The sequence below is a fragment of the Episyrphus balteatus genome, chromosome 3 (genome assembly GCF_945859705.1).
Source record: "Episyrphus balteatus chromosome 3, idEpiBalt1.1, whole genome shotgun sequence".
NCBI lineage: Eukaryota > Metazoa > Arthropoda > Insecta > Diptera > Syrphidae > Episyrphus > Episyrphus balteatus.
Window position 1 is genome coordinate 45,182,878 of NC_079136.1, and position 24,923 is coordinate 45,207,800.

The window sequence follows — 24,923 nt, forward strand, 5'->3', positions numbered from 1 at the left end:
GGTCTATAAGTATCTGCTACACTATTGACTTGACCGAATAAGTTACCAAATTTGAAGGTAATATAAATATCTTTTCTTGTGCATTCACTGTTTTTCAGCGAGGACAACACTTTTGAGGTTATTCTGTTTTATTTTTTATTTTTCGTTTTTTTTTTTTAATTTTTCTCAGTCTCTATGTTAGAAACATAATGTTTTAGAATCATAAAATTTGGATGTTTGACTTAAAACAAAATATGTGTACCACAATATTCTAAATTTTACCATTACCCACCTTAACAACTCTCTCTCATATCATATGTTTCTTGTTTTTACATTACGTAAACGATTTAGTCTTTTTTTCATATCTTATGCAAAAACATATTAGTATATTAATTCAAAATATTGAAAGGGATTGCTCTCAAAAATCCGTATCTTTGGTTTGAAAAGTCATATAATCTTCAAAAGTATACCAAATTGATGGAAATTTGATGTTCTACAACTTTAATCATGCTAAAATGTTTCATGTTTCTATCATAGAGACTGAGAAAAAAACGAAAAATAAAAAATAAAACAACACAACACAACCTCAAAAGTGTTGTCCTCGCTGAAAAACAGTGAATGCACAAGAAAAGATATTTATATTACCTACAACTTTAGTTACGTAACTTATTCGGTCAAGCCAATAGTTTATTAGATGTAGACCAATTCGCGTTTTTCAAAATGGCGGATTTTGCCATGGGGTTGGCGTCCCGAGAACCAGGACTTAAGCTTTTCTAATACATTTATTTCAGATTTGAAAAAATCAGCCTTCCTATATTTCGTTTCACAAAATGCCTGTTTTATTTACTAACTTTCCTGTACTTAGTCTATAGTTTTAAGATCAATAACTTTCGACTCATACATCGCATGACTTTCAAAAATATACCAAATTATTGGTAATTTGATGGTCTATAACTTTAACTGTTTAAAAAATTATGTTACTATTAGCGGGACTGATAAAAACTTAAAAAAACCGAAAAAAAATAAATTAAAACTACATAACCTCAAAACTATTTCCCGCTCAGAAAAATAATGTATGCCAAAGAAAAAGATTATTAAATTTCTAAGAACTTTGGTCTGATAACCATTTCTCTACGACAAATAGTTTTGGAGATATAGAGCGATTCGCGTTTTCCAAAATGGTGGATTTCGCCAGGGGGGTGGCGTCCCGAAAACCAGGACTTAAGCTTTTCTAATACCCTTCTTTCAGATTTGAAAAATTCAGCCGTCCTATATTTCGTTCCACAATATGCCTGTTTTTTTTACTAACTTTCCTGTACTATTTTTACATAGGTATCAAGTTTTTTGTCGTTGTTTTTTCGACTTTTTTTGTTACTTTTTGAGTTTTTGTCTATAACTTGAAAAGCAAGCCAAATTTTAAAATTTTTACCAAGCAATTTTTTGTAGATAATTAAATTTCCTATCGATATGCATCTTTTTAAGAAAACTTAAAATTGAAATATTGTAAAAAACTTAAGAAAAACTATTCATAAAAGAGAAAAAACAAAATTTTTGATGTTTTTACTAAATGGTCTATTTTTATCATTTGAGCATTAATAGATATTGAACATGTAAAGTACAAAAGAAAACAATAATGGTCAACATAATGGTCACAAAAATTGAAAACGGCAAAGTTTTTTTTTTTAAATATATATCAATTATAAATTTTTTTAAAACTGTAGGGGAGAGTGGCGGACAGTGAGACACCCTTTTTTTAAATTGGTATATCTTAGAATGTTTTCGAGATAGCTTAACGAAACTTTGAAGTTAGTTTAAGACATATTTTATCTTAATGTTGCAAAAAAACTTATAGTTAAAGAATGAATGAGGGCATCACATTGGACTAAAATGTAGAAAAAGTCAAAACGTCTCACTGTTTGAAAGGGGTGCGATCAGTGAGACATTCTTAGGTGAAAAAAAAAATAACGAAAACGTCAAATAATTAGGTAATTGACAAGTATATACTTAATTAATTTATGTTACTTTAACCCATTTATTCAAAAAAAAAAACAAAAAGCCAAAAAAAAAATGAAAGAAAAAACAATACGAAATCATTTTGAAGTCATGCTAAAATAATAGATTTTTTTAAAATCTATATGTCTCACTGTTTGCTTTTTAAAAAACCTATGTCTCACTGTTTGCTTTTTAATAATGTCTCACTGTTTACTTTTTGTCATTTTTCGGAAAAATATAAAATTACAAAAAACGAGAAGGAATTCTAATTCAATGATATTTTTTTATGAAAGAACATATAAATATAATACATATGTAAAAAAAGTTCTGTCCACTAACCAGATTTTTTTGTGTTATACACTCTTTTTATAACACTCCAAAAACTACTTTCACCTGATTTTGTGTGATATTTTACGGCGGGGGAAAATGGACAGCTTTAATTAAGTCGGGACAAAATTAAAAGACGCAGACGGGGAAATAAACGTTTTGACCCAAACTAGCGTTACTGTGCTTATTTTCAGAAAAGAGAAAAATGGATTGTCTCACTGTTTGCACCGTCTCACTGTCCGCCACTCTCCCCTACATATCGATAGGAATTTTAATTATCTACAAAAAATTACTTAAAAATTAAAAATTTTCAAATTTGGCTTGCTTTCAAGTTATAGACAAAAACTCAAAGAGTAACGGAAAAAGTCGAAAATATTGATCGTCACAAAAATGTTCATATTTTTATAATTTATCCATAGATTTTGCAGAAAATTATCTTTCTTTCCTTGCCAGAAAGTGTACTACACATGAAAAAAATTTAAATCAATGAGGATTCGAAAGATTTTGATTTTTTTTTTTTTTCAGTAAAAAATTTTTTTTTGCAGAAATTTCCTTTAAAAACTCGATTTTTTAAAAATGTTTTGATAAATTGCACTTAAAAATCTGGAGTGACCAAAAAAGTTGTTCTAGTGTTTGTTGTTTATTTACTCAGCTTTAGTCGTTTATTATTCAAAATATAGCCCGAATACTAAGTAGGCTGGAAAAAACAACGACAAAAAACTTGGAAACATCATTTCTCGAAAACGTATCCAACGTGTTCTAAAGTGATTTCCGAGTCCCTGAGGTCAAAGTACGTTAGAAACAAATAGTGTTATTGACTGTAAACCAGTTTAATCAAACTTCATTTCTGAGATTATTAGTACTCAAGTCAGTTTTTTTTATTTGTCAATAATACAATAAAACTCCGATACAATTAATAATGGAGACTTTATCATAGACCTACATTTTCGCAGAAAGTAAGCAATATGAATTTAATTACATGATATAACTAAATTATGCTAAAAAAAAAACTATAAAACTGTAAAAGAATACCATATAAAATAAATATAACCACCCTTCATCCCTTTCAACCACGTTTACCAACAAAAAACACTAAAATATATTACCTCGAAGACACTTAATCCGTCCATCTACAATAATTTATAGTGGCACTTCCACCCACACACAAAACACATCAAACCCTCCTCTATTCTCGAGAATTCTAAACTATAGTAGAGAATTCAAATAAACTGTTGCTTTATTGAATTACTTTCCACAGAGTGAAAATATGTACCATCGCCTGTCATTTCTTCGTAGCACACAAGATCATCGCATTTTGGCATCGTAACTCTTTCACAATAATTCCTTTTCTTCCTCACACACAATTTTGCTGGAAAGAATTCCACAAGTATTTGGGAAATTTTATGAAGCTTCCACTAATACTTTATATAGAACTGGGGTCTTGTCAAAGAGATTTATTTATTACCACACACATGCATAATAATACGCAACCCTTTTTGCATTATGAAAACGAACACACTCATACTATCACAGAGCTTGCATGAATGACGCAAGAAGACCAAATCCACCCAATCTTCTCAACGCCACCATCGCCACACTGATGGCAACATCCTTTATTAAGCAACCAAAACTTTAAGTATCAATGTTTAACTTTTTCGACAGCTATACAACAGTCAACCGGATCCGGATCTGAATTTGGGTTTTCTTTTGATGCAAGCGAACAAGGGTTTAATATACTCTCATGTGCCAGCAGGGAATCAACAACACAACAGAAGCAACTTTGTACCGAAAACACAAATTTTTAATTGAAATACCGAACATACCAAGTACATTCACTCAAACTCACACACACACTCATCTATTGGGGATAGACATTAACAGGGAATAAGTTCCTAAAGGAAATCAACGAAAATGAGGTCCAGGAGAATTCCTACAGTATCAACAGAAGGACATTAATGCGCGAAGTACATCGCTTATCACAAACAAAAAAAAAAAAACAATACTGGCGATAGTATGCAACCTTGTATGACTCCGTTTTGAACTTCCAATTTCTCTCTGAAGAGTCTTTCTTTTTTTTTATTTGATATCAGTGTTCATTCAGGACACGAAACTCTAATGAAAAACTTTCCCCCTTTTTATATAAATAATTCCGTGTACAGTAATTGTTTTGCTTGTAAAATTCCCTTTTTTAATCCACATCCTCCTTTCTCACCCATCTTCCGGTAAAGTGGTGAATTTTAATGGCTTAAGTAAAAGTTCAACCCGAAATACCAAACCAAACCTTCATTTTCTTAAATCATTTATTGGTGCAAGTGAGTGTTGAGGTGTGCAAGAAGCTAATGGCAGAAGTGAAAGTTTTTCCTTTTTTCCCAAAATTTTCCTCTCTCGCTTAAAATTGTATTTGCCAGGAATTGGGTTCTACTATCTCGGAAATGGCTTCGTCCTGTGTAAATTCTCAATCTTTCAAGTTATTTTCAATGAAAGTTGTTGTACCAGAGAGTTTTTCCAGGAGCAAAAGGTATGTACGATTGTGTCCATTCTGATCTCAGAAAATAGTTGTGGGGAATGAAAAAAAAAAAGGGAAGAAAGGATGTCTGTAGACATTCTCTTCCAGAGTCGATAAGGTGGTATATAACATACAACTATAAGATAAGACGTGTCCAACATTCCAAGTAGAACAAAATGTTTTATTGGGCAGAAAGTTGAAATGTTTATAGGATCCCTATACCATCTCTTTTTCTATATTTATATATGAGAGGAGAGTCTGTGTGTATGGCGGCCACTGGTCTCCTCGTCGTCCAAAACCATTTTTAAAGTTAATTAAGTTTAAGTGGTTTTCAAAAGTTTCTCATTAAAATGTTTTACTCATACACAAAGGTACACGAGTTAGATAGTACAGGAGAGTATTTGGTATAAAGACTGGGGATTGAGTCAGAAACAACAAAGAGAAAGTATTCGACTTTTGACGGTAGATGGCAGTGGCTGCTGGCGGAACCAAAGGTCTTATATTGTTATACGACGAAGAAGAATGTTTTGCGGATTGATGGGCATTTAAACTTGAAATTAAGTGCAGACTTTGTTTGTGTGTGTATGTGTGTGGTGTTGAGGTGGTGAAGTTTAGAAATAAATTAGTTTGTATAAGCCATTATCTGTTTTGTCACTTGACAGTTGTTTGGCCTTGATTGTTCTTTGGTCATAGCCGTATTTAGGGGGGGGGTTTTGGGGGTTTAACCCCCCCCGAAATTTTTTTCAGAAAATCAAAAGATATATTATAAACAAAACTAATATGTGCAGCACTAAATGTTTTGTTTTTGTATTTTAGTGATTTGATTACCTTAAAGTCTCTACCAACTTTGTATTGTTAAAGAAGCTGTCGATGAAGTTTTTATAAGGGAAAACAAAATTTTTTTTGGACCATTACAACGTTTGGTAAGGGATTTTTCGAAAACGAGTTTTTGCCTCTGACCATTTCCTTAAGCACCATGTTAACATCTTAAAATGCTCTTTATACTCTTTAAATACCACAAGTATTTATGCAAGGTTTTTGGTGCCGAGACTAAACTATACTTTTTCAAAGGGTTTCGGTGTGTCGAACTCGAATCCAAGAACAGACATATTCGATCACATCTCGTTTTTCAAATATTACCGTTAAATCTATTTAAATCTTTCCGACATCTTTTCTACTGTCCGAGATATCTCTCGCTTGTTAACCACTTTTGTTCTATGATAAGCTTAAATCCAGTATATAAGCGAAAATAAATGTATCCATTTATTCAGAGAGTGTAATACCTATGAACAACATTTAATAACGAGAAAAAAAAAAACAAAAGTAATAAAAAAATTATTAAAAATATTTTTATTTTAAGTGGGCGAAACGCTTTATAAATTTGGAGTTGAGGTCACTTGAACTTTAAAATTGTATGTACAACATTTCGTTATTTTTTTGTTTCAAATTATAAAATTAAACGACTTCAGTTTATTGTTAATTTTCAAAGTGAAGTATAATAAGCTCATGCCAAACAACTTGGATTATTTAAAGTTTTTGTTTTTAAGTACCTATTGCCAATTGAATTTAGAAATCAATAGATAAAATGTACCTATTAATTTTCTGTCCATTTTTTACTTGCTCTATAGGGCAAGTATTGGTTTCGTGTAGAAAAAAAATTCGAGGTTTTAATAATTTTTATCATTTAATCAAGGTTTTAAACATTACGATAATGGAGAAGATTAAAAAAGTGGTTTTCGTCATGCCGTCCGTCGGTCTGTGCGTCTGTGCGTCCATCTGTACATCGAGCTAGGGTCTAAACGGATGGATGGATGGATTTGCTTGAAACTTGGTACAGATGATTTTTACGTAATTCCCTAGACCATTTTTTAAAATTTTTTTAATATCTCCCTTTTAACGCATATCGCATATAACGTTTTCGAGGTATTGCAATTTTCTCGAAAACGGCTCTAACGATTTTGATTAAATTTGGTGTACTTCATACTCTTATTGATTCTAACAAAACTGCGTTTTGAGTTTCTCTCAAAAAATTCGGAGAACGGAAATATGGCGTTGCCGTTTTTCAAAAATTGACATATTTTTTAAGTTCATATATTTCCTTAACGAATAAGTCAATTTTATTCAAAACTTATAGACATAATTTGGAACAGTCGAATGTAAAAAAAAAAATTAAAAAAGTTTTTAAAAAAAAATTTAAAGAGTTTTTGAAAAAAAAATTTTAAATTTAAATTTTTAAACTTTACATTTTTTTGAAGTTTTTTTTTCTCGACACTAAACAAAAACTTAAATTCCAAATAGATATTTAAGATAACGATACTTTGAACTACAATGGCAAGTACGTGCGACCCAGTCGTGCATTTTATTTATATATAAAATTGTGCGAAATAATTTTTTTTATAAAGCCTAAGAATGGTTAAAATTTGTTTCTTCAACAAAATTTTCTTGCTCGCTAACGCTCACAATTTATGTCAACCAACTTATTCGCCCTTTTTTACCAATTTAAACAAGACATGCCGCTGAATATTCGCCCATTTTTAAATTGGTTTACAGTAAGCAGAGCTATTTTAAACTTTTATCTACGAATACTTAAAAAGGATTTAGGCAAGTTTTTCGCTTCGCCACAGTTCTAATGACAATTTGCTTTAGCGGGATTAAAAATCGACTGCAGTTACATACAGTTGATACAAAGTATTGTGATTTCTAAAAAAAATTGTTTGGTCTGAGCTAACCCCCCCCGAAATGAAATCCTAGCTACGGCTATGTCTTTGGTAGGAAATTAATTTTCGCAAAAAGTTGTTAGTTATGGAATTTAAGTAGGCAACAAAGTGTTTTTGGAAGATATTTGCAAGTTTGTTTTTTAGGTCAAATTGTTGTAAGAAATTTGTAAGGTTATGGTTTACCACAGCAAAACCTATTTGTCAATAGGTTCAATTAAGGAGAGCTCAACTGCGTTGTTCAGGAAATGATGGAGTGTTCTTTTTTTTTTTAAATATCCAAAAATTATTTATTTGGAATATTTTTTTTTTATTTTAACATTTCTTTGAGTTTTCTTTAACGTTTCTTTATAAAAATTTTCGTTGAAATCTGTGAAGTCATTTACGAGAAAGTTCGGTGTTTTTGAACTTCAGTAACTATTTTTATAATGATGTAATGATTTCATTAGGTTACCAATAAAACGTAAAAATAAATAACTAATTTTCATGAAAAAACAAAATAATTAACTATTTTTTTCTCACAATATTTTGTCAATGGTTTTACATGACATTCTATTATACATTTTATACCACGTGAAAGCTTATTATTTCAGCTAAAAATATTTTCCACAAATATGTCTTTGAAACATATACATAATCATTTTTATCAAAAAACTAAACCGACTTCTATGGATAAAACTGGGTTTTATGGTTTTTCTAATTGAATACCTCCTCCTTTTTGGAAGTCGGTAAAAAAGAGTTGAAATTTTTGAATGCAATCAGTTTTCATAAATAATCATTTTTAACAAAAAAACAAAACCGACTATTCCATGGATCAAAACTGGGCTTTATGGTTTTAAATTAGTTCTTATGGCTTAAAGTGAACGAAATTGAAATTTTTTTTGATTTACCGTCGCGTTTCGAAGTTATTCAACTTTAAAATATAAAAAGTAATTTTTTCTCATTTTTTTCCGATTTTTTGACGAAATTATTAGGTTTTTCAAAAAATTTGGCAAAATTTTCGAATATTTGTATTCTATACCTCTTGTGTTTTGGTTTCACAGATCCTTTTATATAACTCTCAAACCCCTAATACTATCATATTAGATATCTTCAATTAATTTTCAACTAAAAATTTTTCCGTCCGTTTTTTTTTTTTAATTTTATAAATGCAATTTTGTAGAGCGTTCAATTTTATACAAGAAAATGATTAAATCTAGCCTTTTTGATGAACCATTAAAAAGATAAAAAATTCTAAACACAAATACACAATCTTTCCCATACAAATCGTATGGGAAATAGAAATTTTTACAGTATTTTTTTTCGTCATTTCCAACAATATTTTCAACAATGCTTTGAACAAAAAAAAAATTTTCTTAGCCATAAACTAACCAAAAAACTTAAAGGAATGCAAAAATTTTTTGCGATTTGCCATGAAACCCAAACGAACATAAGATTTTTTTTCATAGAGAATATTCACCAAACATGTTGAATTGATTTTAGGATTTCTTGGAGAAGAAAAGCGATATCGAAATGATTTAAAGAAGAAACTTAGTTCTTTAAGAAACCGCTACAAATGTAATTATAAAAAATTATCACGCAAGATGACATAACCTCAAAAACTGTTAAAAAAAAGGCTATTTTTGATTTTCTAACGGTAGTATCTTAAAAACTTGATGTGATGGAATTTTTTTGACTTCAGATTCGAGTTCAACATATGAAAAACCATTAGAAAAGTATACCCTGACTTCTATAAAAAAAAATTTTTGATTAGTGAAATCGAATTGAGCAGAAAAAATGAACGGACTTAGATTCGAATATCTGAAGATCTAAAAATGCCACTAATTTGATTAAAATGCCGTTAAAAAGAAGCATATTTCTTCTAAAAATAAAGCCATTATTTGAGTTTCTACCATTATTATTAACAGAGTTATTAACAAAAGGGAGACGGACAGAATCCCGAAATCCAAAATCCAGAAAGACCAAAATCCAGAAAACCCTAAATCCCGAAAACCCCAAATCCCGAAAACCCAAAATCCCGAAAACCCAAAATCCCGAAATCCCAAAATCCCGAAAACCCAAAATCCCGAAAACCCAGAATCCCGAAAACCCCAAATCCCGAAAACCCCAAATCCCGAAAACCCAAAATCCAGAAAGGCCAAAATCCCGAAAAAAAAACAGAAAAAATAAAAAACTCTTTAAAACTGTGTTTTACTGAAATTTTAACTGAAACATAAAATTAAAACCAATTAAAAACAATTTAAACATACAATTATTACAAGTTAAATATTAAAACTAATAATTCTTTTGATTTTAGTTCAACGATTTTCCAACTTAACTCAATCATTACAAAGCATTGCTGAAAGCACAATAAGAACTTGAAATCATGTAAAAAGAGATATTAACGGAATCATAAACTTATATTGTTTTTTACGTATTAACACCTTAATTTTACACTTAGGATTGTTTTCGAAACCGAAATCCCGAAAAATTATATAAAATGAAAAATTTGCTCAAATTTTCGGGATTTTGGGTTTTCGGGATTTTGGGTTTTCGGGATTTGGGGTTTTCGGGATTTTGGGTTTTCGGGATTTCGGTTTTCGGGATTTTGTCACCAATCCTTAACAAAAACGTGTGAAAAAGTACGTAAAAGTACGTTTTTTCATAACTTATTAAGCTCATAAAAAACGAATAGCTCGATAGAAAATTTTAAAAAAGCTTTTTTCTTACTATTTAGACCCCAATGAACATTTCTACATTAAAACATATGGAGTGCAAGACACTTCGAGTAGTGTCGCGTTCAAACGACCCGTGATAACTCTTTTGGTTCTAATTTCTTATGACAATAAAAAGCAATTATTTGCAGAGAAGCTTCAGAAAAAGTGAAGGTTAAAAAGTTAAGTATTTTAAGGAATTTATTGTAAATTTGTGGAGACGAGTAAGAGCATTGTTCGAAACAATTATAAAATCAGTTAAATGTTGATAAAAATATTTAGTCTGTGGGGCATAAAATTCATAATGGACTAAAATAATTTATAATAATTGAAAACTTTACTTACCGGTGTCGAATATGGATGCGCTGTCAATCGTATACCATCGGCTTCTAAATGCCTTTTCATCACAGATTCAAGTTCCTTCGGTGTAGTCGGTGTATCACATTCTGATGCTAATATTTCATTGCTATTACTTAAAGCCTTTGGATCATTTATCATCACATAAACAATTGCTGCTCCTTTTTCTCGAAGATTACGAACACTCTTCAACAATTTACCACGATGTTGTCCATTTTCGACTCCAATTGCATCCAAATCAATTTCACCAATTTGTTTGCATATTTCCAATTCATCATAACCATTTTCCATAAAACTTTCGGCATATTGACCCAAACCGAGGGCTCGAAGCCATTCACAAACAATATTACTACGATATGCCATTATTACGTCGTCGTCGCCAATAGATTCTAATTGGTAGTATTGTTGTGTCCTTAACACTGTTAGTGTTGTTATGATGTAAAAGCTTCTTCATAGCATGATGCTGTAATGTGTGTGTGTGTTTGTGTTAATTACGTGGTAAATATCTAAACATAAGGGATAAGTATAAGCATGTTGTATTAAAAGAAAATCATCATAAGGTGAATTTCACCAATATTTTAGTTTTTTTGAACTTCGATACCTAAAACTTTTCGGCTATTTCTTTTAGAGAACAAGAAAAAGATCATAATCGATAGACATTTTGAAGCTATTTCAAGCTCAAAAACTTTGCTAAAGTAAAGGAGAATTTCTACGAGTAAAAGTAAGTATCATTGACTTTAAGCTTGAACTCCGAAAATGTGGTCCTAGAACTCGAAACTTCGAATATAAAGAAATCCCACCGAGTTAAGGAAAAGAATAATTTGAAAAAACTGGTCAAATTCACCCACGAAATTTCTACAAAAGACCAAAAAAGCCAAAAAACGTTAAGCTCTGTGATGACGTAAAGTGCCATTAGTCTCATAATTTATGTCCCAATCATTAACAGGATAATTATGCGGCTTTTAAGTGGCCTTTGTGCTACATGTTGCTTGTGCATTTAAATACAGTAGGTACCTTACCCACCGCCACCGCATATCGTCAGCATCTTCTCTCTCTTGTCGAAAAAGACCAAGACAACAGACGACGACAGATTTTGGCCATTGATTTACTTAACCCCAAGGAAATATGGCTAACCAAAAGCAATCTGTATAGCAAAGCAACAGCAGAGCAATACGCGCCGCGTTAAAGTCGCCCAAAGACAAAGTGGTTTATGCCAACGACGACGACTGTGTCACTAAATCAAATTTATATCCTTTTTGTATACGAATATGAATAACCCATGAGGCGACCACACGACTTGTAATAAAATCATCCCTTGGCTATGTTGTATAGGGTCATACATCAAGAGGATATTTATATACGAGATGAAATGGGGGGTAGTGGATATTCAGATAATGGGGCTTGAGCTTTGTGTAGAGTTCTATTTCTATCTATTGCCTTTGCCACACGACCGACCATAGAGTTTTCTTGGTCTCAGGCTATGAAAAGAAGAGAAGATAAATATCTTTGAATATCAAAAAGGACAAAGTCATTTTTTTTTTTTTTTTTTGTTCTTGTTTTTTTTTTATAACCATAGCAATCGAAATTGGCTTGATGATGGCGTCGAGAAGGGAATGGGAATATACTATATAGTTTATCTTTGTTGTGTACGTGAATTGCAATCACCTTTTGGGTTTGAAAGTTAAACGGAGACTGGCTACGCTGCAATTCACAAAGACTTAGGGCCATAAGGATGATAGTGATTTATGAAGACGATTAACCATGGGAAGTGTGGTGCACAGGATACAATAAATATACACACTAGGTTAATGCTCTTTGGGAGAAACAGAAGAAAAGTTTGTTCTAAGCTAAAATAGGTGACTATGACTACTTTGTGATTTCAAACAAAGAGAGAAGATTTTACTGTCAGTTCTGGTCAGTTTAACAAATATTCGATTTTTCATTTATTATGTTTCACACATAGTACTGACTGACACGCTCACTAACATGTTCATTTAAAAAAAAAAACCGTAGCCCATTAACAAATCTTCCTTTTATTGTTCTCATTTTTTGGAAGAAGTTACTCTTATTTGTAAAAAAAATATCCAATTTAATTAAAATAGAATACAAAAGTAACAAAAAAAAAAAAAAACACTAGCCTGATAAATTAAAGGTAGGTACAAAAATTTTTTTTTGATGATTTTCGAAAGGTTATTCCTTAGTTAAAAATGGCCGTGTAATAATGAAACGAAAATCATATAAAAGCTACATAATTTTTACTTGCGATATAGGTACTATATATGAGATAACATTTTTGCATGACATTACGCTGACAGAGAATGCCAAAAAAGTGGGTCCCGGATGTCCGTCTGTCTGTATAAGGAACTAGAGCCTAAATGGATGGACCGATTGACTCCAAACTTGCTATGTAGCAGTTTTTGGAGACTCTCCAGAGGGGTTTTTGGAATTAATTTTTTTGGACCAAAAATAACGGTACCTGTCATACAAAAATTTCGGAAAAGTTTAATTTCACGAAAACGGCTTCAACGATTTTGTTAAAAAAAATCAAATGTTAGTTTTTTAGACAAGGTCTATCTTTTGAAGAAAAAAGATTTGTTTGAAAATCATTATTAACGGTACCTGCCATAGGACCTTTTTTTCAAATCGGATTTTCTGCAAAACTGCTTATTGTATTTCAACGATTTTTTTTTATACAAAAGCATTTATATACTTTAAATGTATGTAGACCAAAAGTAAAATTTTGAAAAAAAATAATTTTTAAAAATACTTTGAATTTTTTTTTTTAAATCAAATTTTCGAAAACAGGACATTGAATTTTTTTGAAATTTTGTTTTTAGATTTTGATTAGTGATTTCTACAAAATGGCATACCAATTTTATTTTAAAACTTTTTTTTTTAATTATTTATAAAAAATTAGTTTTTTTAAAAACGGCTCTAACGATTTTGATTTTTTTTTTTTTTTTCTAAAAATGCACCTTAATATATCAATTAAAACTGCGTACTATAAAAAGTCTTAAAAAATTAAGCAACTTGAACTCTAAGAGCAAGTACGTTTATTAATCTGTTTTGTAACGTCACAATCTCTCAAAATATGGTGTAACGGATGAGAAGTTAAAAATTCTGTTCAGTCTGCTTCTAGTACAGGTAAAATAGTACATACAATCAAGAAATTAAAAAAAAAATTGTTCCACTCATGAAACTTGGCAAAAAGTTTGCTTTTGGGATAAGAACCAAGTACAAAAAAAAGTCTATAAAAAAAAGTTGGGTGGAAGGGTGTTTTTTCGTGGACAAGCGGGAGGGGGTGAAGGTCAAAAACATACTGAAAAAAATTGTTTGTCGAATATCATCATATGACACATGTTTTTAAGGTATTTTTTGATGCTGAATCCAATGACATAAAATATAACCGAAACCCATGTGAAAAACACGCTACACTAATAAAATTCGGGATGAATGTTTAAGATAAAGCAGGGACAAAGGATTCATTAAGTTCTTAAAATTATTTTTGGTGAAAGGGTGTTTTTTTTTAAAGGTTAAGTTGAGTGTGAGGAAGGTATCATAACAGCTGACTTAAATTTTATTAATTTTTAAAACTTGGTGTAAATGTTTTGGTTGGTATAAGAATTAAGAATCTATAAAGTGTACAAAATTATCTTGAGTGAAAGGGTGTTTTTTTTTTTTTAAGAAATGATAAAATTCGGAATTAGTACCACAAAAACTAGGAAAAAATTATTACACCAATGAAAATTGGTAAAAATGTTTCTATTATAACAGAAACCAAGAACCCAAACAGTCTATACAAATATTTTAGGTTAAAGGATGTTTTTTTTTTTTTTTGGGAAATAGGAAAAAATCCGCGATAAGTCCGATAAAATCAATGGTATAAATGGTACCCTTACGAAATTCATTAAATATGTTCTCTTTCCCATGGAAATTAGGAATAATGTAGGTACCTAAGTGTATAAATTTTTTTTATGTGAAAGGGTGTTTTTTTTTAGAAGTAAAGAAAATATTTGTATATTTGAAAAAGTGTGTATTACTAGAGTAATATTAGTGGTAGGTACCCTATTGAAATTTAGCAATTATGTTACTTTTAATTTGTTTATACGTCTGCAGTAACGGGTGTGAAATTGTATAAAAAACTTATTTAAAGAATATAATCAACAAAACATTTCAAATATTTTCAGAAATATGCTTAGGTACAATTAATATTGTATTGGGGTCAAAATCTGGGCAAACATCAGAATAATTAATTAAGCAAATTTTTTTTATTTTTTTACTATTTTTTGAAATTTGTGAATTGATCTACACACAAAAATTAAAAAATTTTAATATGAAATTATTAAAGCAAGAAGAGTAATTTCTAAAACATTCACTTTCAATTTTTTTCTTAATAGTAGGTAGTTAACTTGTGTGGAATTACCCTTTGTTAGAAATTTTTTCTTACATTTTAGATCAATTTATAAAAGCCTTGGTGGCTAAGTCTCTTATGTTTTTTTTTTTTTAGAAAATTTATCACTAATTTATAGCTATGGGTGATAAGAATATGATAATGCTTGATTTTTTAAGCTTATACAATAATGCTGACGAGTTCACGTGTCTATGTTTGCGTGCAGCGAAACTTTTCGACGTAAGTCGACTCGTGAGAACGTAAGCCTCAGGTGACTAAAGTGATATTCCCATAGAAGAATCCTAGTCGACTTAAGCCGAAGACAAATACTGTGCGACTTAAATTGACTCGTGAAAAGTCGGCTTAAGATCCCGCTATAGGACGACCTACTCTCATCGTTATTTCATTTTAAAATTTATATTTTCTTAAAAGGTAGGTACTTAAAAGTTCTAAAGAAACAGATTGCACATGGGTTGCCTAGCGACATCCTCTCAAGCATAGAGTTGTCATACTTTAAAGTTCATTTTTCATAAGTTTAAAAGGTGTTAAAATATTGTCAGAGAAAAATAAATTTAAAAACTTGAATACTAAGGATTTTTTTTTAATGAATAAACAGAGGCGAATTAAGAAAAAGGTCGAAAAGCTATTTTCCAAACAAATTGTGACAGAAACAAGATTGATATTGTAATCGATAGATTTGTTAATTATTATGAAAGTCACAGATGCAAACAAAATTTGTTAAAAATCTGTAACTCAATATTATGGATGTTTAAAAGTCAAAACCGTGAAGTTAGTTATCTGCCAAATTTTTGATATAATTTAGTGTTGGCTTCTACATTTCAATACACTGTTCAACAAAAAAAAATTGAGAACCTAAATAAAATAAATTGTACGACTTGGGTCGCACGTACTTGCTTTTATGGTAAAAGTTACTCTAAAATGTTAAAGCTTTTCATTGAACAAAATAAGGGAAATTTTAAAATTTTATATTTGCACGGAATTTCATAAGTGGTGAAAAAAAAAAATTAAATCTGTTTTTAATAAATAATTAAATACCGCTGTAAATGATCTTTTACAAAAAACTTAGTGTGCCATTTTATTTCTTGTATAAAAAGGAATTTTTAGAAAAAAAAAATTAAAAAATCGTAAGAGCCGTTTTTTAAAAAAAATAATTTTTTATATATAAAAATTTTCTAACTTTTTTCGAAAAATTGATTTTTCAAAAAAAAATATTTGAAATATTTTTTAAAAATTCAAAAAGATATTTTTAGAAAAAAATTTAGATTTTTTAAATAATTATCGTTGAAACGTTTCTGTATAAAAATTTTGGTCGAAATATATTTTGTCGTTTACGAGAAATTCATAAATAAAAAAAACCGTTCTATGGCAGGTACCGTTAATAATAAGCTTTTATGTGTTTCACTACACATAAAAATTTTAATCAAAATCGTTAAAGCCGTTTTTGAAGAAAATTAACTTTTCTATTTCCTTTATATCACAGGTACCGTCAGTTTTGGTCCTAAAAAAAAAATTTCAATTTGTCCTCTAGGGAATCACCCAAAACTGTTAACTACCAAGTTTGAAGAAAATAGCTCCAGTAGTTTAGGCTGTAGCTCGAGGTTCCTACAGACATACAGACAGAATTGCCGGACCCACTTTTTTGGCATTCTCCATCATTGTAATGTCATGTAAAATTGTTATCTCGACTTCGATTTTTTTTACGAATCCTAAACTTGCCCTATAGAACCTATATCGGAAGTAAAAAAGGCCTTATACGTTTTGTAGGCTGTATATAATAAATAGTATACGCCGTTATTAATAAATTTCTTAGGGTACCTCACCAATTTTTTTTTTTTCATTTTAGCATGTTTTTTTTTTTTGTAGACACTTTAATTTAATTGCTGAATTCTAAATGCTAAATTCATTTAATTTACATTTCCAAAAACAAAACACTTTCCCGTAAAATAATTATAGTCCAGTAATTTTAGGTTTTATCTGCGGAAAAATTCCTACTGGGCTCGATTTTGGTATAGACCTTCGTTACGGCGTTGTTATGAAGATGTGAAAAATCGACATTGATATCGCTTCCGCGTTAGAATTTATAGAGGTCAAAAGGTCACGAAAATGAGTTTTTCGCATATATCTCGTGACCTGTTGCTCGGAAGTCAATAGGGGTCAATGGGAAATCTGTTTGTCATAAAATTATCTACAAATATTGCCTTATGGATTTTTCTGTAAATCCAACCGATTTCGGACTATATTATAACGTAGTTATTCAAACTACAGAAATTTGTTCAAAGTTTCGATATGACTCTTACAAGTAGTCTAAGATTGATTTGGGGTGTTTTGACCCTTAAATGTTTTTACAGATTGGCGTAAGAAATGCCTAAAATTACTGGGCTATTATATATGTTGCATAGATTCTTCGTTTTCTGTCGCAATTTTTACCAATTTTCATTGGGGTATCTTTAAAAGTTTTAAGTACTAATTCTATCTTTCATTTCTTAGTACGTAACTATATCCTGGAAATAGGAACTCCCACTCCCACTAACTGCCTTGTTGTATTTCTAAAATAAAAGATACCGGTTGACTTGACATTTAATTGTCATTTTCAGCCCCAGCTTAAATAAAACTCGATGGTATATTTTTAAATAAATACCTTTTTACTAAAGGCTTATTATTTCCATACAACAATACTCTTTTCAATTATATTGAAAACGCACCACATCCAAAAGACAAGGCTGATGATAACCATGACAGCTTACCACAACATGCGAATTATAATAAAAGTCTGTGCTCAATCATAAAAGCTATTATCGTAACATCGTCTTATCAGCACATTCCATCATAATATCCTTCTGATGCGTGTGCACCATCAGTTCGAGTCCCCCTCGTCTCTATAAGCAAAAAACCTGCCAACATTTAAATTAACTTTATCTCCTCTACCTGCGACCTGCGGTAGTGCCTACCTACGATATACATCAGTCAAAATCAATTAATGTTCACTGGAACGAGCTTCAGATTGCTCCGTTCATTCATAGAGAACCAAGCAAGAGAGTTCGTTATTTTTTTTTGTGTGTTCATTATTCACTGTCACAACAACGTCTAGACTTCCAGTGCCCCAATATGATTTCAATTATATCATCCCTTCAACTTCGGCCTACCTACGCCGATTCTCACAGCAACATCAACCCCTGATGTGTCACGCAACGCGCATCCAAGCATAAACGCGGGCAAGGTGCGTGCAAATGCAGCACACACAGCGAGAAGCAGCACGAACAGCGAAGAGACCCAACACATATCCATCAGAGATTGCAAATATTGCAAAGCAAAAGCATCCTAAAAAGTGAATGAACGAAAGTATACGTTACGTCTCTTACGTTTCTACGTCTCTACGATATGATGACGAGGACGAAATGACGACTGACGAACGACCGACGACGCAACGCACACACAACATGCAATCTGAACTCTGCATCAAGTCTCAAGCGGTAAAGAGTCGGTCGGGTCGTGGGGGCCAAGGTTGCCACCACTTACTTCTCGAGGAATAAAGAAGCCCCAGCAAATTGTTTGTAATCCTTCTTTTTCTGTCTGCCACTGCCAGGGCTGTGACGAGAAGAGACGCTACGACAAACGACAGACGACACAGAAGGAAGGCTTGACAATGGCAATTGTGTGCTTCCTTCCCTTACATGCGATTGTAATCAACCCTTGATGGTCAAGTTGGCGAAGGATTTGGCCGGAGGACCTGCGAGGGAAATTTCTGCTGATCCATTCAACCACGAGAAGACACGGCCAGCTAGCAGCAGCAGCAGCAGCGTGGCGGTGTGGTGATAACGGCGAAGTGGCAGTGGCAGCAGCAGAAATCCGATACGGTGCGACGGTTGATACTCAGCAGACACGGTAGAGGGCGTTGTTGTTGTTGTTCTTGGTTGCACTCTTGCTGCACTACTTTCTTACCAAGGCGAGTGCGGTGGTTAGGGCAGGTGGGGAATGATGAAAATGGAAATAGAGACAATTGCAAGCCATGTAACCTGAGGCTTGCGGATTAATACCATGTTTCATTAAAGAGTGCTATCGTTGCACCAGAGAGTGAGAGAGGAGAGAGAATGGAGTGTAGGGGAGGGTGAAGTAGGTGGCTTGTGAAAGGATTACCCAAGAGATGTTTACAAAACATTGCACAAACATAAATAAGCCAAGTGCATGCGAGTATGTTCCACGGTTCAGTTGATTATTGGAAACAGCAGGCGGAACAAATGAATTGGTTTCTGGTCGGTGGATGGGTGGGTGGGGTCGGGGTGCCATATAATAGGGTGGTTCAATAGAACGGGTTGCTTCAACTTACTATACTTCACTGTTTTACTGTTGTACTTCTGTTGTGTATGTGTAATCCTTCCTGACCGACCGGAAATTAAAAATTGAACCATATAGTTGTGCTAGTCCTGGATGATGCCCGTAAAGCCATTAGTTAGTAGATATAGTTGGTAGCAGTACCGAGAGAGAGAGAACTGAGCTAATCTAGAGTGCATCAGGATAGATTCGAGTATAGTAAAAGAAGCACATAAATATAGATTCAACTCTTTTCAGGAATCAGGATCTCATATATAGGATGTGCACAATTTTCTTTGCTAGGATTTTATTATACGAGAGTAGGTTTCTTGCTTGCATATACTACAACGAACCGAACGCAGAGAGGATGTAATTGCTTTTTTACAAGAGGGATGTGGATTTGTATATGTTTTGGCAAAAGGAAATTGGCAAAGTTACGCAATAATTGAGTGAGGAAGTGCAAAACTTTTGTTTTTTTCTATTTTTTGTTTTATTTTTATATAGTATCGCATAATTTTAATTAAAAACAAAATTAAAAATAGAAGAAACACAAAAAAAACATGGGTTTTATTTGGGGTGAGAGCGGATGGGATTAATGTTTAATAGCTTTGTTCTGGTTTGATCACATTTGGATATTCATGTGGTGAACTTTTGTTTCTATATGAATAGTTGAAACATTTTTTGAACAAAAGAGAAAGTTTGACTATACTAAATTTGAAATTTTGGTTGATGGTAGATTGCCTTAAACTAAATTTAATAAAGACCGTTCAGGTATTTGTCAAGAGGTTCTAGGTGGCCCTATAAAATAAACATTGTGTGTATTTGAGGAAAATCAAAGCGTTTTCCTTTTTTTGGGACACAATAAATCAAACTTAAATTAATCGCGTTAACTTATGATGGTGCACTGTCTCCAAGTTTCTACGAAGAATGCATAAAAAACAATTGTGACATATTTCTAGAAAATCCTTCCATCACACAGTTGTACCGATTTGTAATGATATGGAATTATGGTTATGATTGTAGGTATAATATTAAAATTATATTATTTTAGAAATAAAAACTGAAAAAAACCAAAATACATTTATATATATAGGCAAACTGTGTATTGAATCTAGTAGTTCTGGTTTGGCAGTGTTGTCAATGGTTATAAATTAATGAACATTTTTGGATTGCGTAATATGTTGAAAAATACCTGAATTTTTCATTCTTTGTTTATTTTAGCCCTAACCGATTATTTTTTTACAAAAACAATGTAAGTTGGTCTTTAAGACTTTAATTTGAACCTAAAAAAGTCTGTGTTAGCTATTTTTTTTTTTTTTAAACATTGCTTCTCAAATACCATTACTTTTGAATAATTTTTTTAACTAAAAAAATTCAAAATTTGGTTTTTGTAGAAATTTGAAGTAACCTTAACTCAGATAAAAATCTAAGACCTCGTTGCTCGATTGCCTTTTTTATTTAAGATTTCGCTAAAATAAGACGAAAAATCTCATGTAACTGTTAAAACTTTCAAAATTTTAGGCCAGTGTAGAAATTTTGAAAAAAAAAACAATTTTTTTTTAAATTTTATTTTTTAAAGCTACAATAACATACTGGCAAAAACTTTTATGCATAGCCACAACGAACCAAAAGTGCCCTTTCAAAGCTTAAAACTGAATCCAAAATTATCCACGGGAGCAGTAAAATTTTGAGCAAGGTAAATTGAATAACTCAAAAACAATGTGAGCTTCAAATTTGCGCAACAAATTACCATTTAATTAGCTGAAATTGTGAAATTGTGAGATAATTATTTTAAAAGAATAGAAGGAACCTAAAATTTGCAACCGAGCCGAACGGATAATCATAAATTCCACAAAACATAAATAAAAATTATGAATTCATTTTCATTATTTTAGTTTTCTGTTTCCTTTCGGATACTAAGAGATGTACTTTTTTCATAACAATGATACTTTTGGATGCTTTGTCAATTCTTGACAAGAGTCAGTGCCATTGAAATAAAATGTACCTATGGGTTGCACGTACTTGTTTTGATAGGAAAAAACTTTTAGTATTAAAGCTTTTAATGAAAATTAATTCTATCAGTGAAAATATTATAAGAAAAATACTATTTTTTTTACTAAAAGGAATTTAAGAAAAAAATTAAAATCTTTTGAGCCATTTTTTGTTTTTTTTTTTTAATAATTTTTTATAGGTACGTAAAATGTTTTCTAAATTAAAAAAAAAAAAATTCGATGCCATTTTTAAGAAAATATTGATAAAACTAAATTTTGAAACAAAATGCATGCCCTTTTTGAAAAGATTGATTAAAAAATATCCATTCTGTTTCTTATACCTACTGTTATTTAAATTGATGATCTTAAAAAAAAAATTAACAGATATCTTGTATCTAACACTTTGCATAAACATTCATATTGCTCAGCAAAGACTAAAAAACAAAAAAAAAATGTTTAGTAAGACGGTCACTGTGGTGTATGCGTACTTTTTTCAAAGTTTTTTTTATGGAAGTAGTTATTTTTGTTTGACTAGTTGTTCTTCATGGATTGAATTTTTTTTTTTATAAAAAGGACAGTCATATTCATTGGTCAAAAAAATGTAAGAATCTGAATGAATGCTAATGGACAAAAAGATTTGTAAAGCAAAATAAAAAAGTATATAGAATGTTAAATCAAACTTTCATATTAATATCCCAAGTGAACTGTTTCACCGACGGGAAGATAATCTTTTTTCTACCAAAACAAAAACCTCTGAATATGTATTAAAACTCATTTAAATCGATACCGACATTTCATATTTACCATACCAACACACAACAAGGTATTATCAAAAAAAAAAAATACGTCTTTCCAGGTCACTTCACCCCCACCCACCACTTCACAAATAGACAAAACTATACCCATTACCCACCCTCTCTCTTATGTACCCCAAATTCACCAGTGACAACCGAAAATCTATGCCAACAGGTCATGTGTATCTAATATTTTCGCGTAAAACATAAATTAAACCGCTATTCGCCATTAATCAGAGAAACATCAAAACAAATACTTTAATCCAACATGCTTCCGGGCTTCGGACGAGTGTCCCGTCCCCTCTCTCTCTCAAAAACGTGCACATATAATGCCACTTAATGCCATGATTTACATCGATTTAGTTTTGCTTTATACTGTTTTTGTTTATATACCAACAAAAACACAACAACAAAACAATTATTTTATTATTATTCCCTTTGATTTATGATAATGTTGTACTCTTGGCTGTAAACCGGAAGAATATATACAGTAACTAGGTACCTATATAAAGTCGGCAGCGGTGGTAGGGTATTTATATGCAGGATTACGTATTTATTTCCATCATTTTTTGGTAACTCTCTGATTAACTGTGTTTTCGTTGACCAGACAGAGCCTTAGGCAGACATTTTCACTTTATTTTTTTATTGCATTCGAGATTTCATTAAAAAAAAAAACCGCGAATGATATTTGAATTTCACTTCCACTTCCGGTTTGTAAAGGGATTGAAAACTGACTTACACAAACGTTAAAAACCGTCACAAAAGTTCAAAAATCGAATTTTCCATCAAAATCAAATTGAAAATTACATAAAAAATAATAGAAAATATATTATTTTTTTTTTCTAAGAATTCCACCGAGATGCTATATAACGGTTAAGTCCGCGAGCAGCACACACTATTTTTATGGACTATTCCATCAAATCCTTGCGGTAGGACTGGCACTGGCATATAAATCAAAAAACTTGGAGACAACTTGATTGCACAGGTTGTGTGCACATTAAAAAGCCTCCAACGAAAATGCTTAAAAAAAGCACGCCAGCTATATTTATTTTACCCGAGCTCCGACGAGCGCTCCGAGAGCCATACACAAAACATATATGTACGACAACGGCAGCATACACAACAAGCATACACAAACACAACATGCATTTACACACAAACAAATAACAAAAAAAATAAAAAAAAACCCTAAGAACGAAGCAAAAAAAAAAAACATAAAAATGTGCAAAAATTATTTTGTAAAAAAAAAAATGTTGAAGAAAAAAAAATTAAGAAATCAGCCGGCGACTGACGACATGCAAAAACCGACACGGATACACAAACAAGCAGACAAACACCCCCATGAGCCATGAGCAGAGCAGAGCTGAGCCACCCCAACCCTGTTTATTGTCACATGCACTCGCATACACTCATAGAATGCACTTCACTGGCACTTCGCCCTACCACCCTCTCGTCCCGTCCATTCTCGTTGGATTATCCTGCTGCGTTTTGTGTTTTTTTTTTCTTTTTTTTTTTGCTTTTTCCTTATGCATTCGAGAGGTATTCGTGTATCTATGACAGAGTCTGTCTTGTCTGTCTTAAGCATCCGGCAAACTGTCTGTGGTGTAGTCATCGTTTTAGCTTAGGTCTCCTATATCACGGCGGTATAGATCCTTGGGATTGCCATCGTGAATAAGGCAGAGTTGGCATTGCATCCGGCCACATTACAGAGCTACAAAATGATAGAAGGACTAGAAGCCATCAGCAGCAACCAGGAATAGCAACATCAACCAACAAACATCGATAGCATCATCATCAACAACATCAACCATCATCATCGTTGTCAACATTCTCATCATCATCATCATCATCGTCTTCGTTCGTCATCATCAGTCTTTTTTTTAACACTAGAAGGAGAAGCCATTCCACACTCATTAACACGAAGGGGGTTGATATTTTGCACTTGTGTCTGTTTCGTACAGAGAGGTGTAGGCTGGTGTAGGCTGGTGAAGGCTTGGATAACAAATAAAAAAAAAATAAACAAAAAGTCACCAAAACACACGTTTCAAAAATAAAAATAAAATACATAAGAGTTCAGAATTAGAGTTGCCATTGCACCAGTTGCACCAGACTTTTTTTTGTGTTGCTTTGCACTCAGGAGCGAATGACTGAAACTTTATGGAATGGGTAATCGTGTGTTCGTTGCCATTGGCAGTATTGACACCTAGAAAAGTATTGATATAGCCTTTGGATTAGAATTTGTTGGAAAATTATTGTTTTCATATCAAAACAAACCTCGGTGATGGGAAAGTCTAAAAAGGAGTTTTCGTTAATAATACAGTCAAATAAGGTGAAAAAAGGGGTAAACCTCGGAATGAATGCTAATAGAAATTTTTTTTCTTCGTTTTGGCATTCTATAACATACCTAAAAAGTGACTTCGAGGTATTTTTTAGTGCTGATGCCAAAAAATATAAAATCAAGACAATCTGACGTCTCTGAAAAAAGTTGTACCTATTTTTCATCTGTCAACCCATATTATTATAACATTTTCTAACTTACTACCGAAAAACCCTTAAAAGTTATGGTAGCTGAACCAAATTTCGCATGAAGGTTATTATATCCATTATCATAAAGAATCAAAACAATGCAATGAAAAAAACATTTATATCTATGAAAAATTGGTATTTTTTGAGAAAATAGGAAATTTTGGGATATGCACTAAAAAACATCTTGTAACAATCTTGGAATTAGTGCTAATAGGCTAATTTTGTTGTTTCTATCTTTGTTTGGATATTCTATTAGCCTATTAGCACTAATTCCAAGATTGTTACAAGATGTTTTTTAGTGCATATCCCAAAATGTCTCCTTTTC

The 24,923-nt window shown here is 31.7% G+C and overlaps 1 protein-coding gene across 1 annotated transcript in view; it reads right to left on the reverse strand.

Annotated features, from left to right (window-relative positions):
• LOC129915750 (uncharacterized) overlaps positions 1–22,664 on the reverse strand; it is a 54,766-nt gene extending 32,102 nt beyond the window's left edge. The window contains exons 1-2 of the mRNA XM_055995412.1: positions 22,575–22,664; positions 10,557–11,074 (exon numbers count right to left, since the gene is read on the reverse strand). Of these exons, the coding sequence (XP_055851387.1) occupies positions 10,557–10,931 (375 nt within the window). The 5' untranslated portion in view covers positions 10,932–11,074; positions 22,575–22,664. The remainder of the gene's footprint in view (positions 1–10,556; positions 11,075–22,574) is intronic.
• Between the last annotated feature and the right edge of the window lie 2,259 nt (positions 22,665–24,923).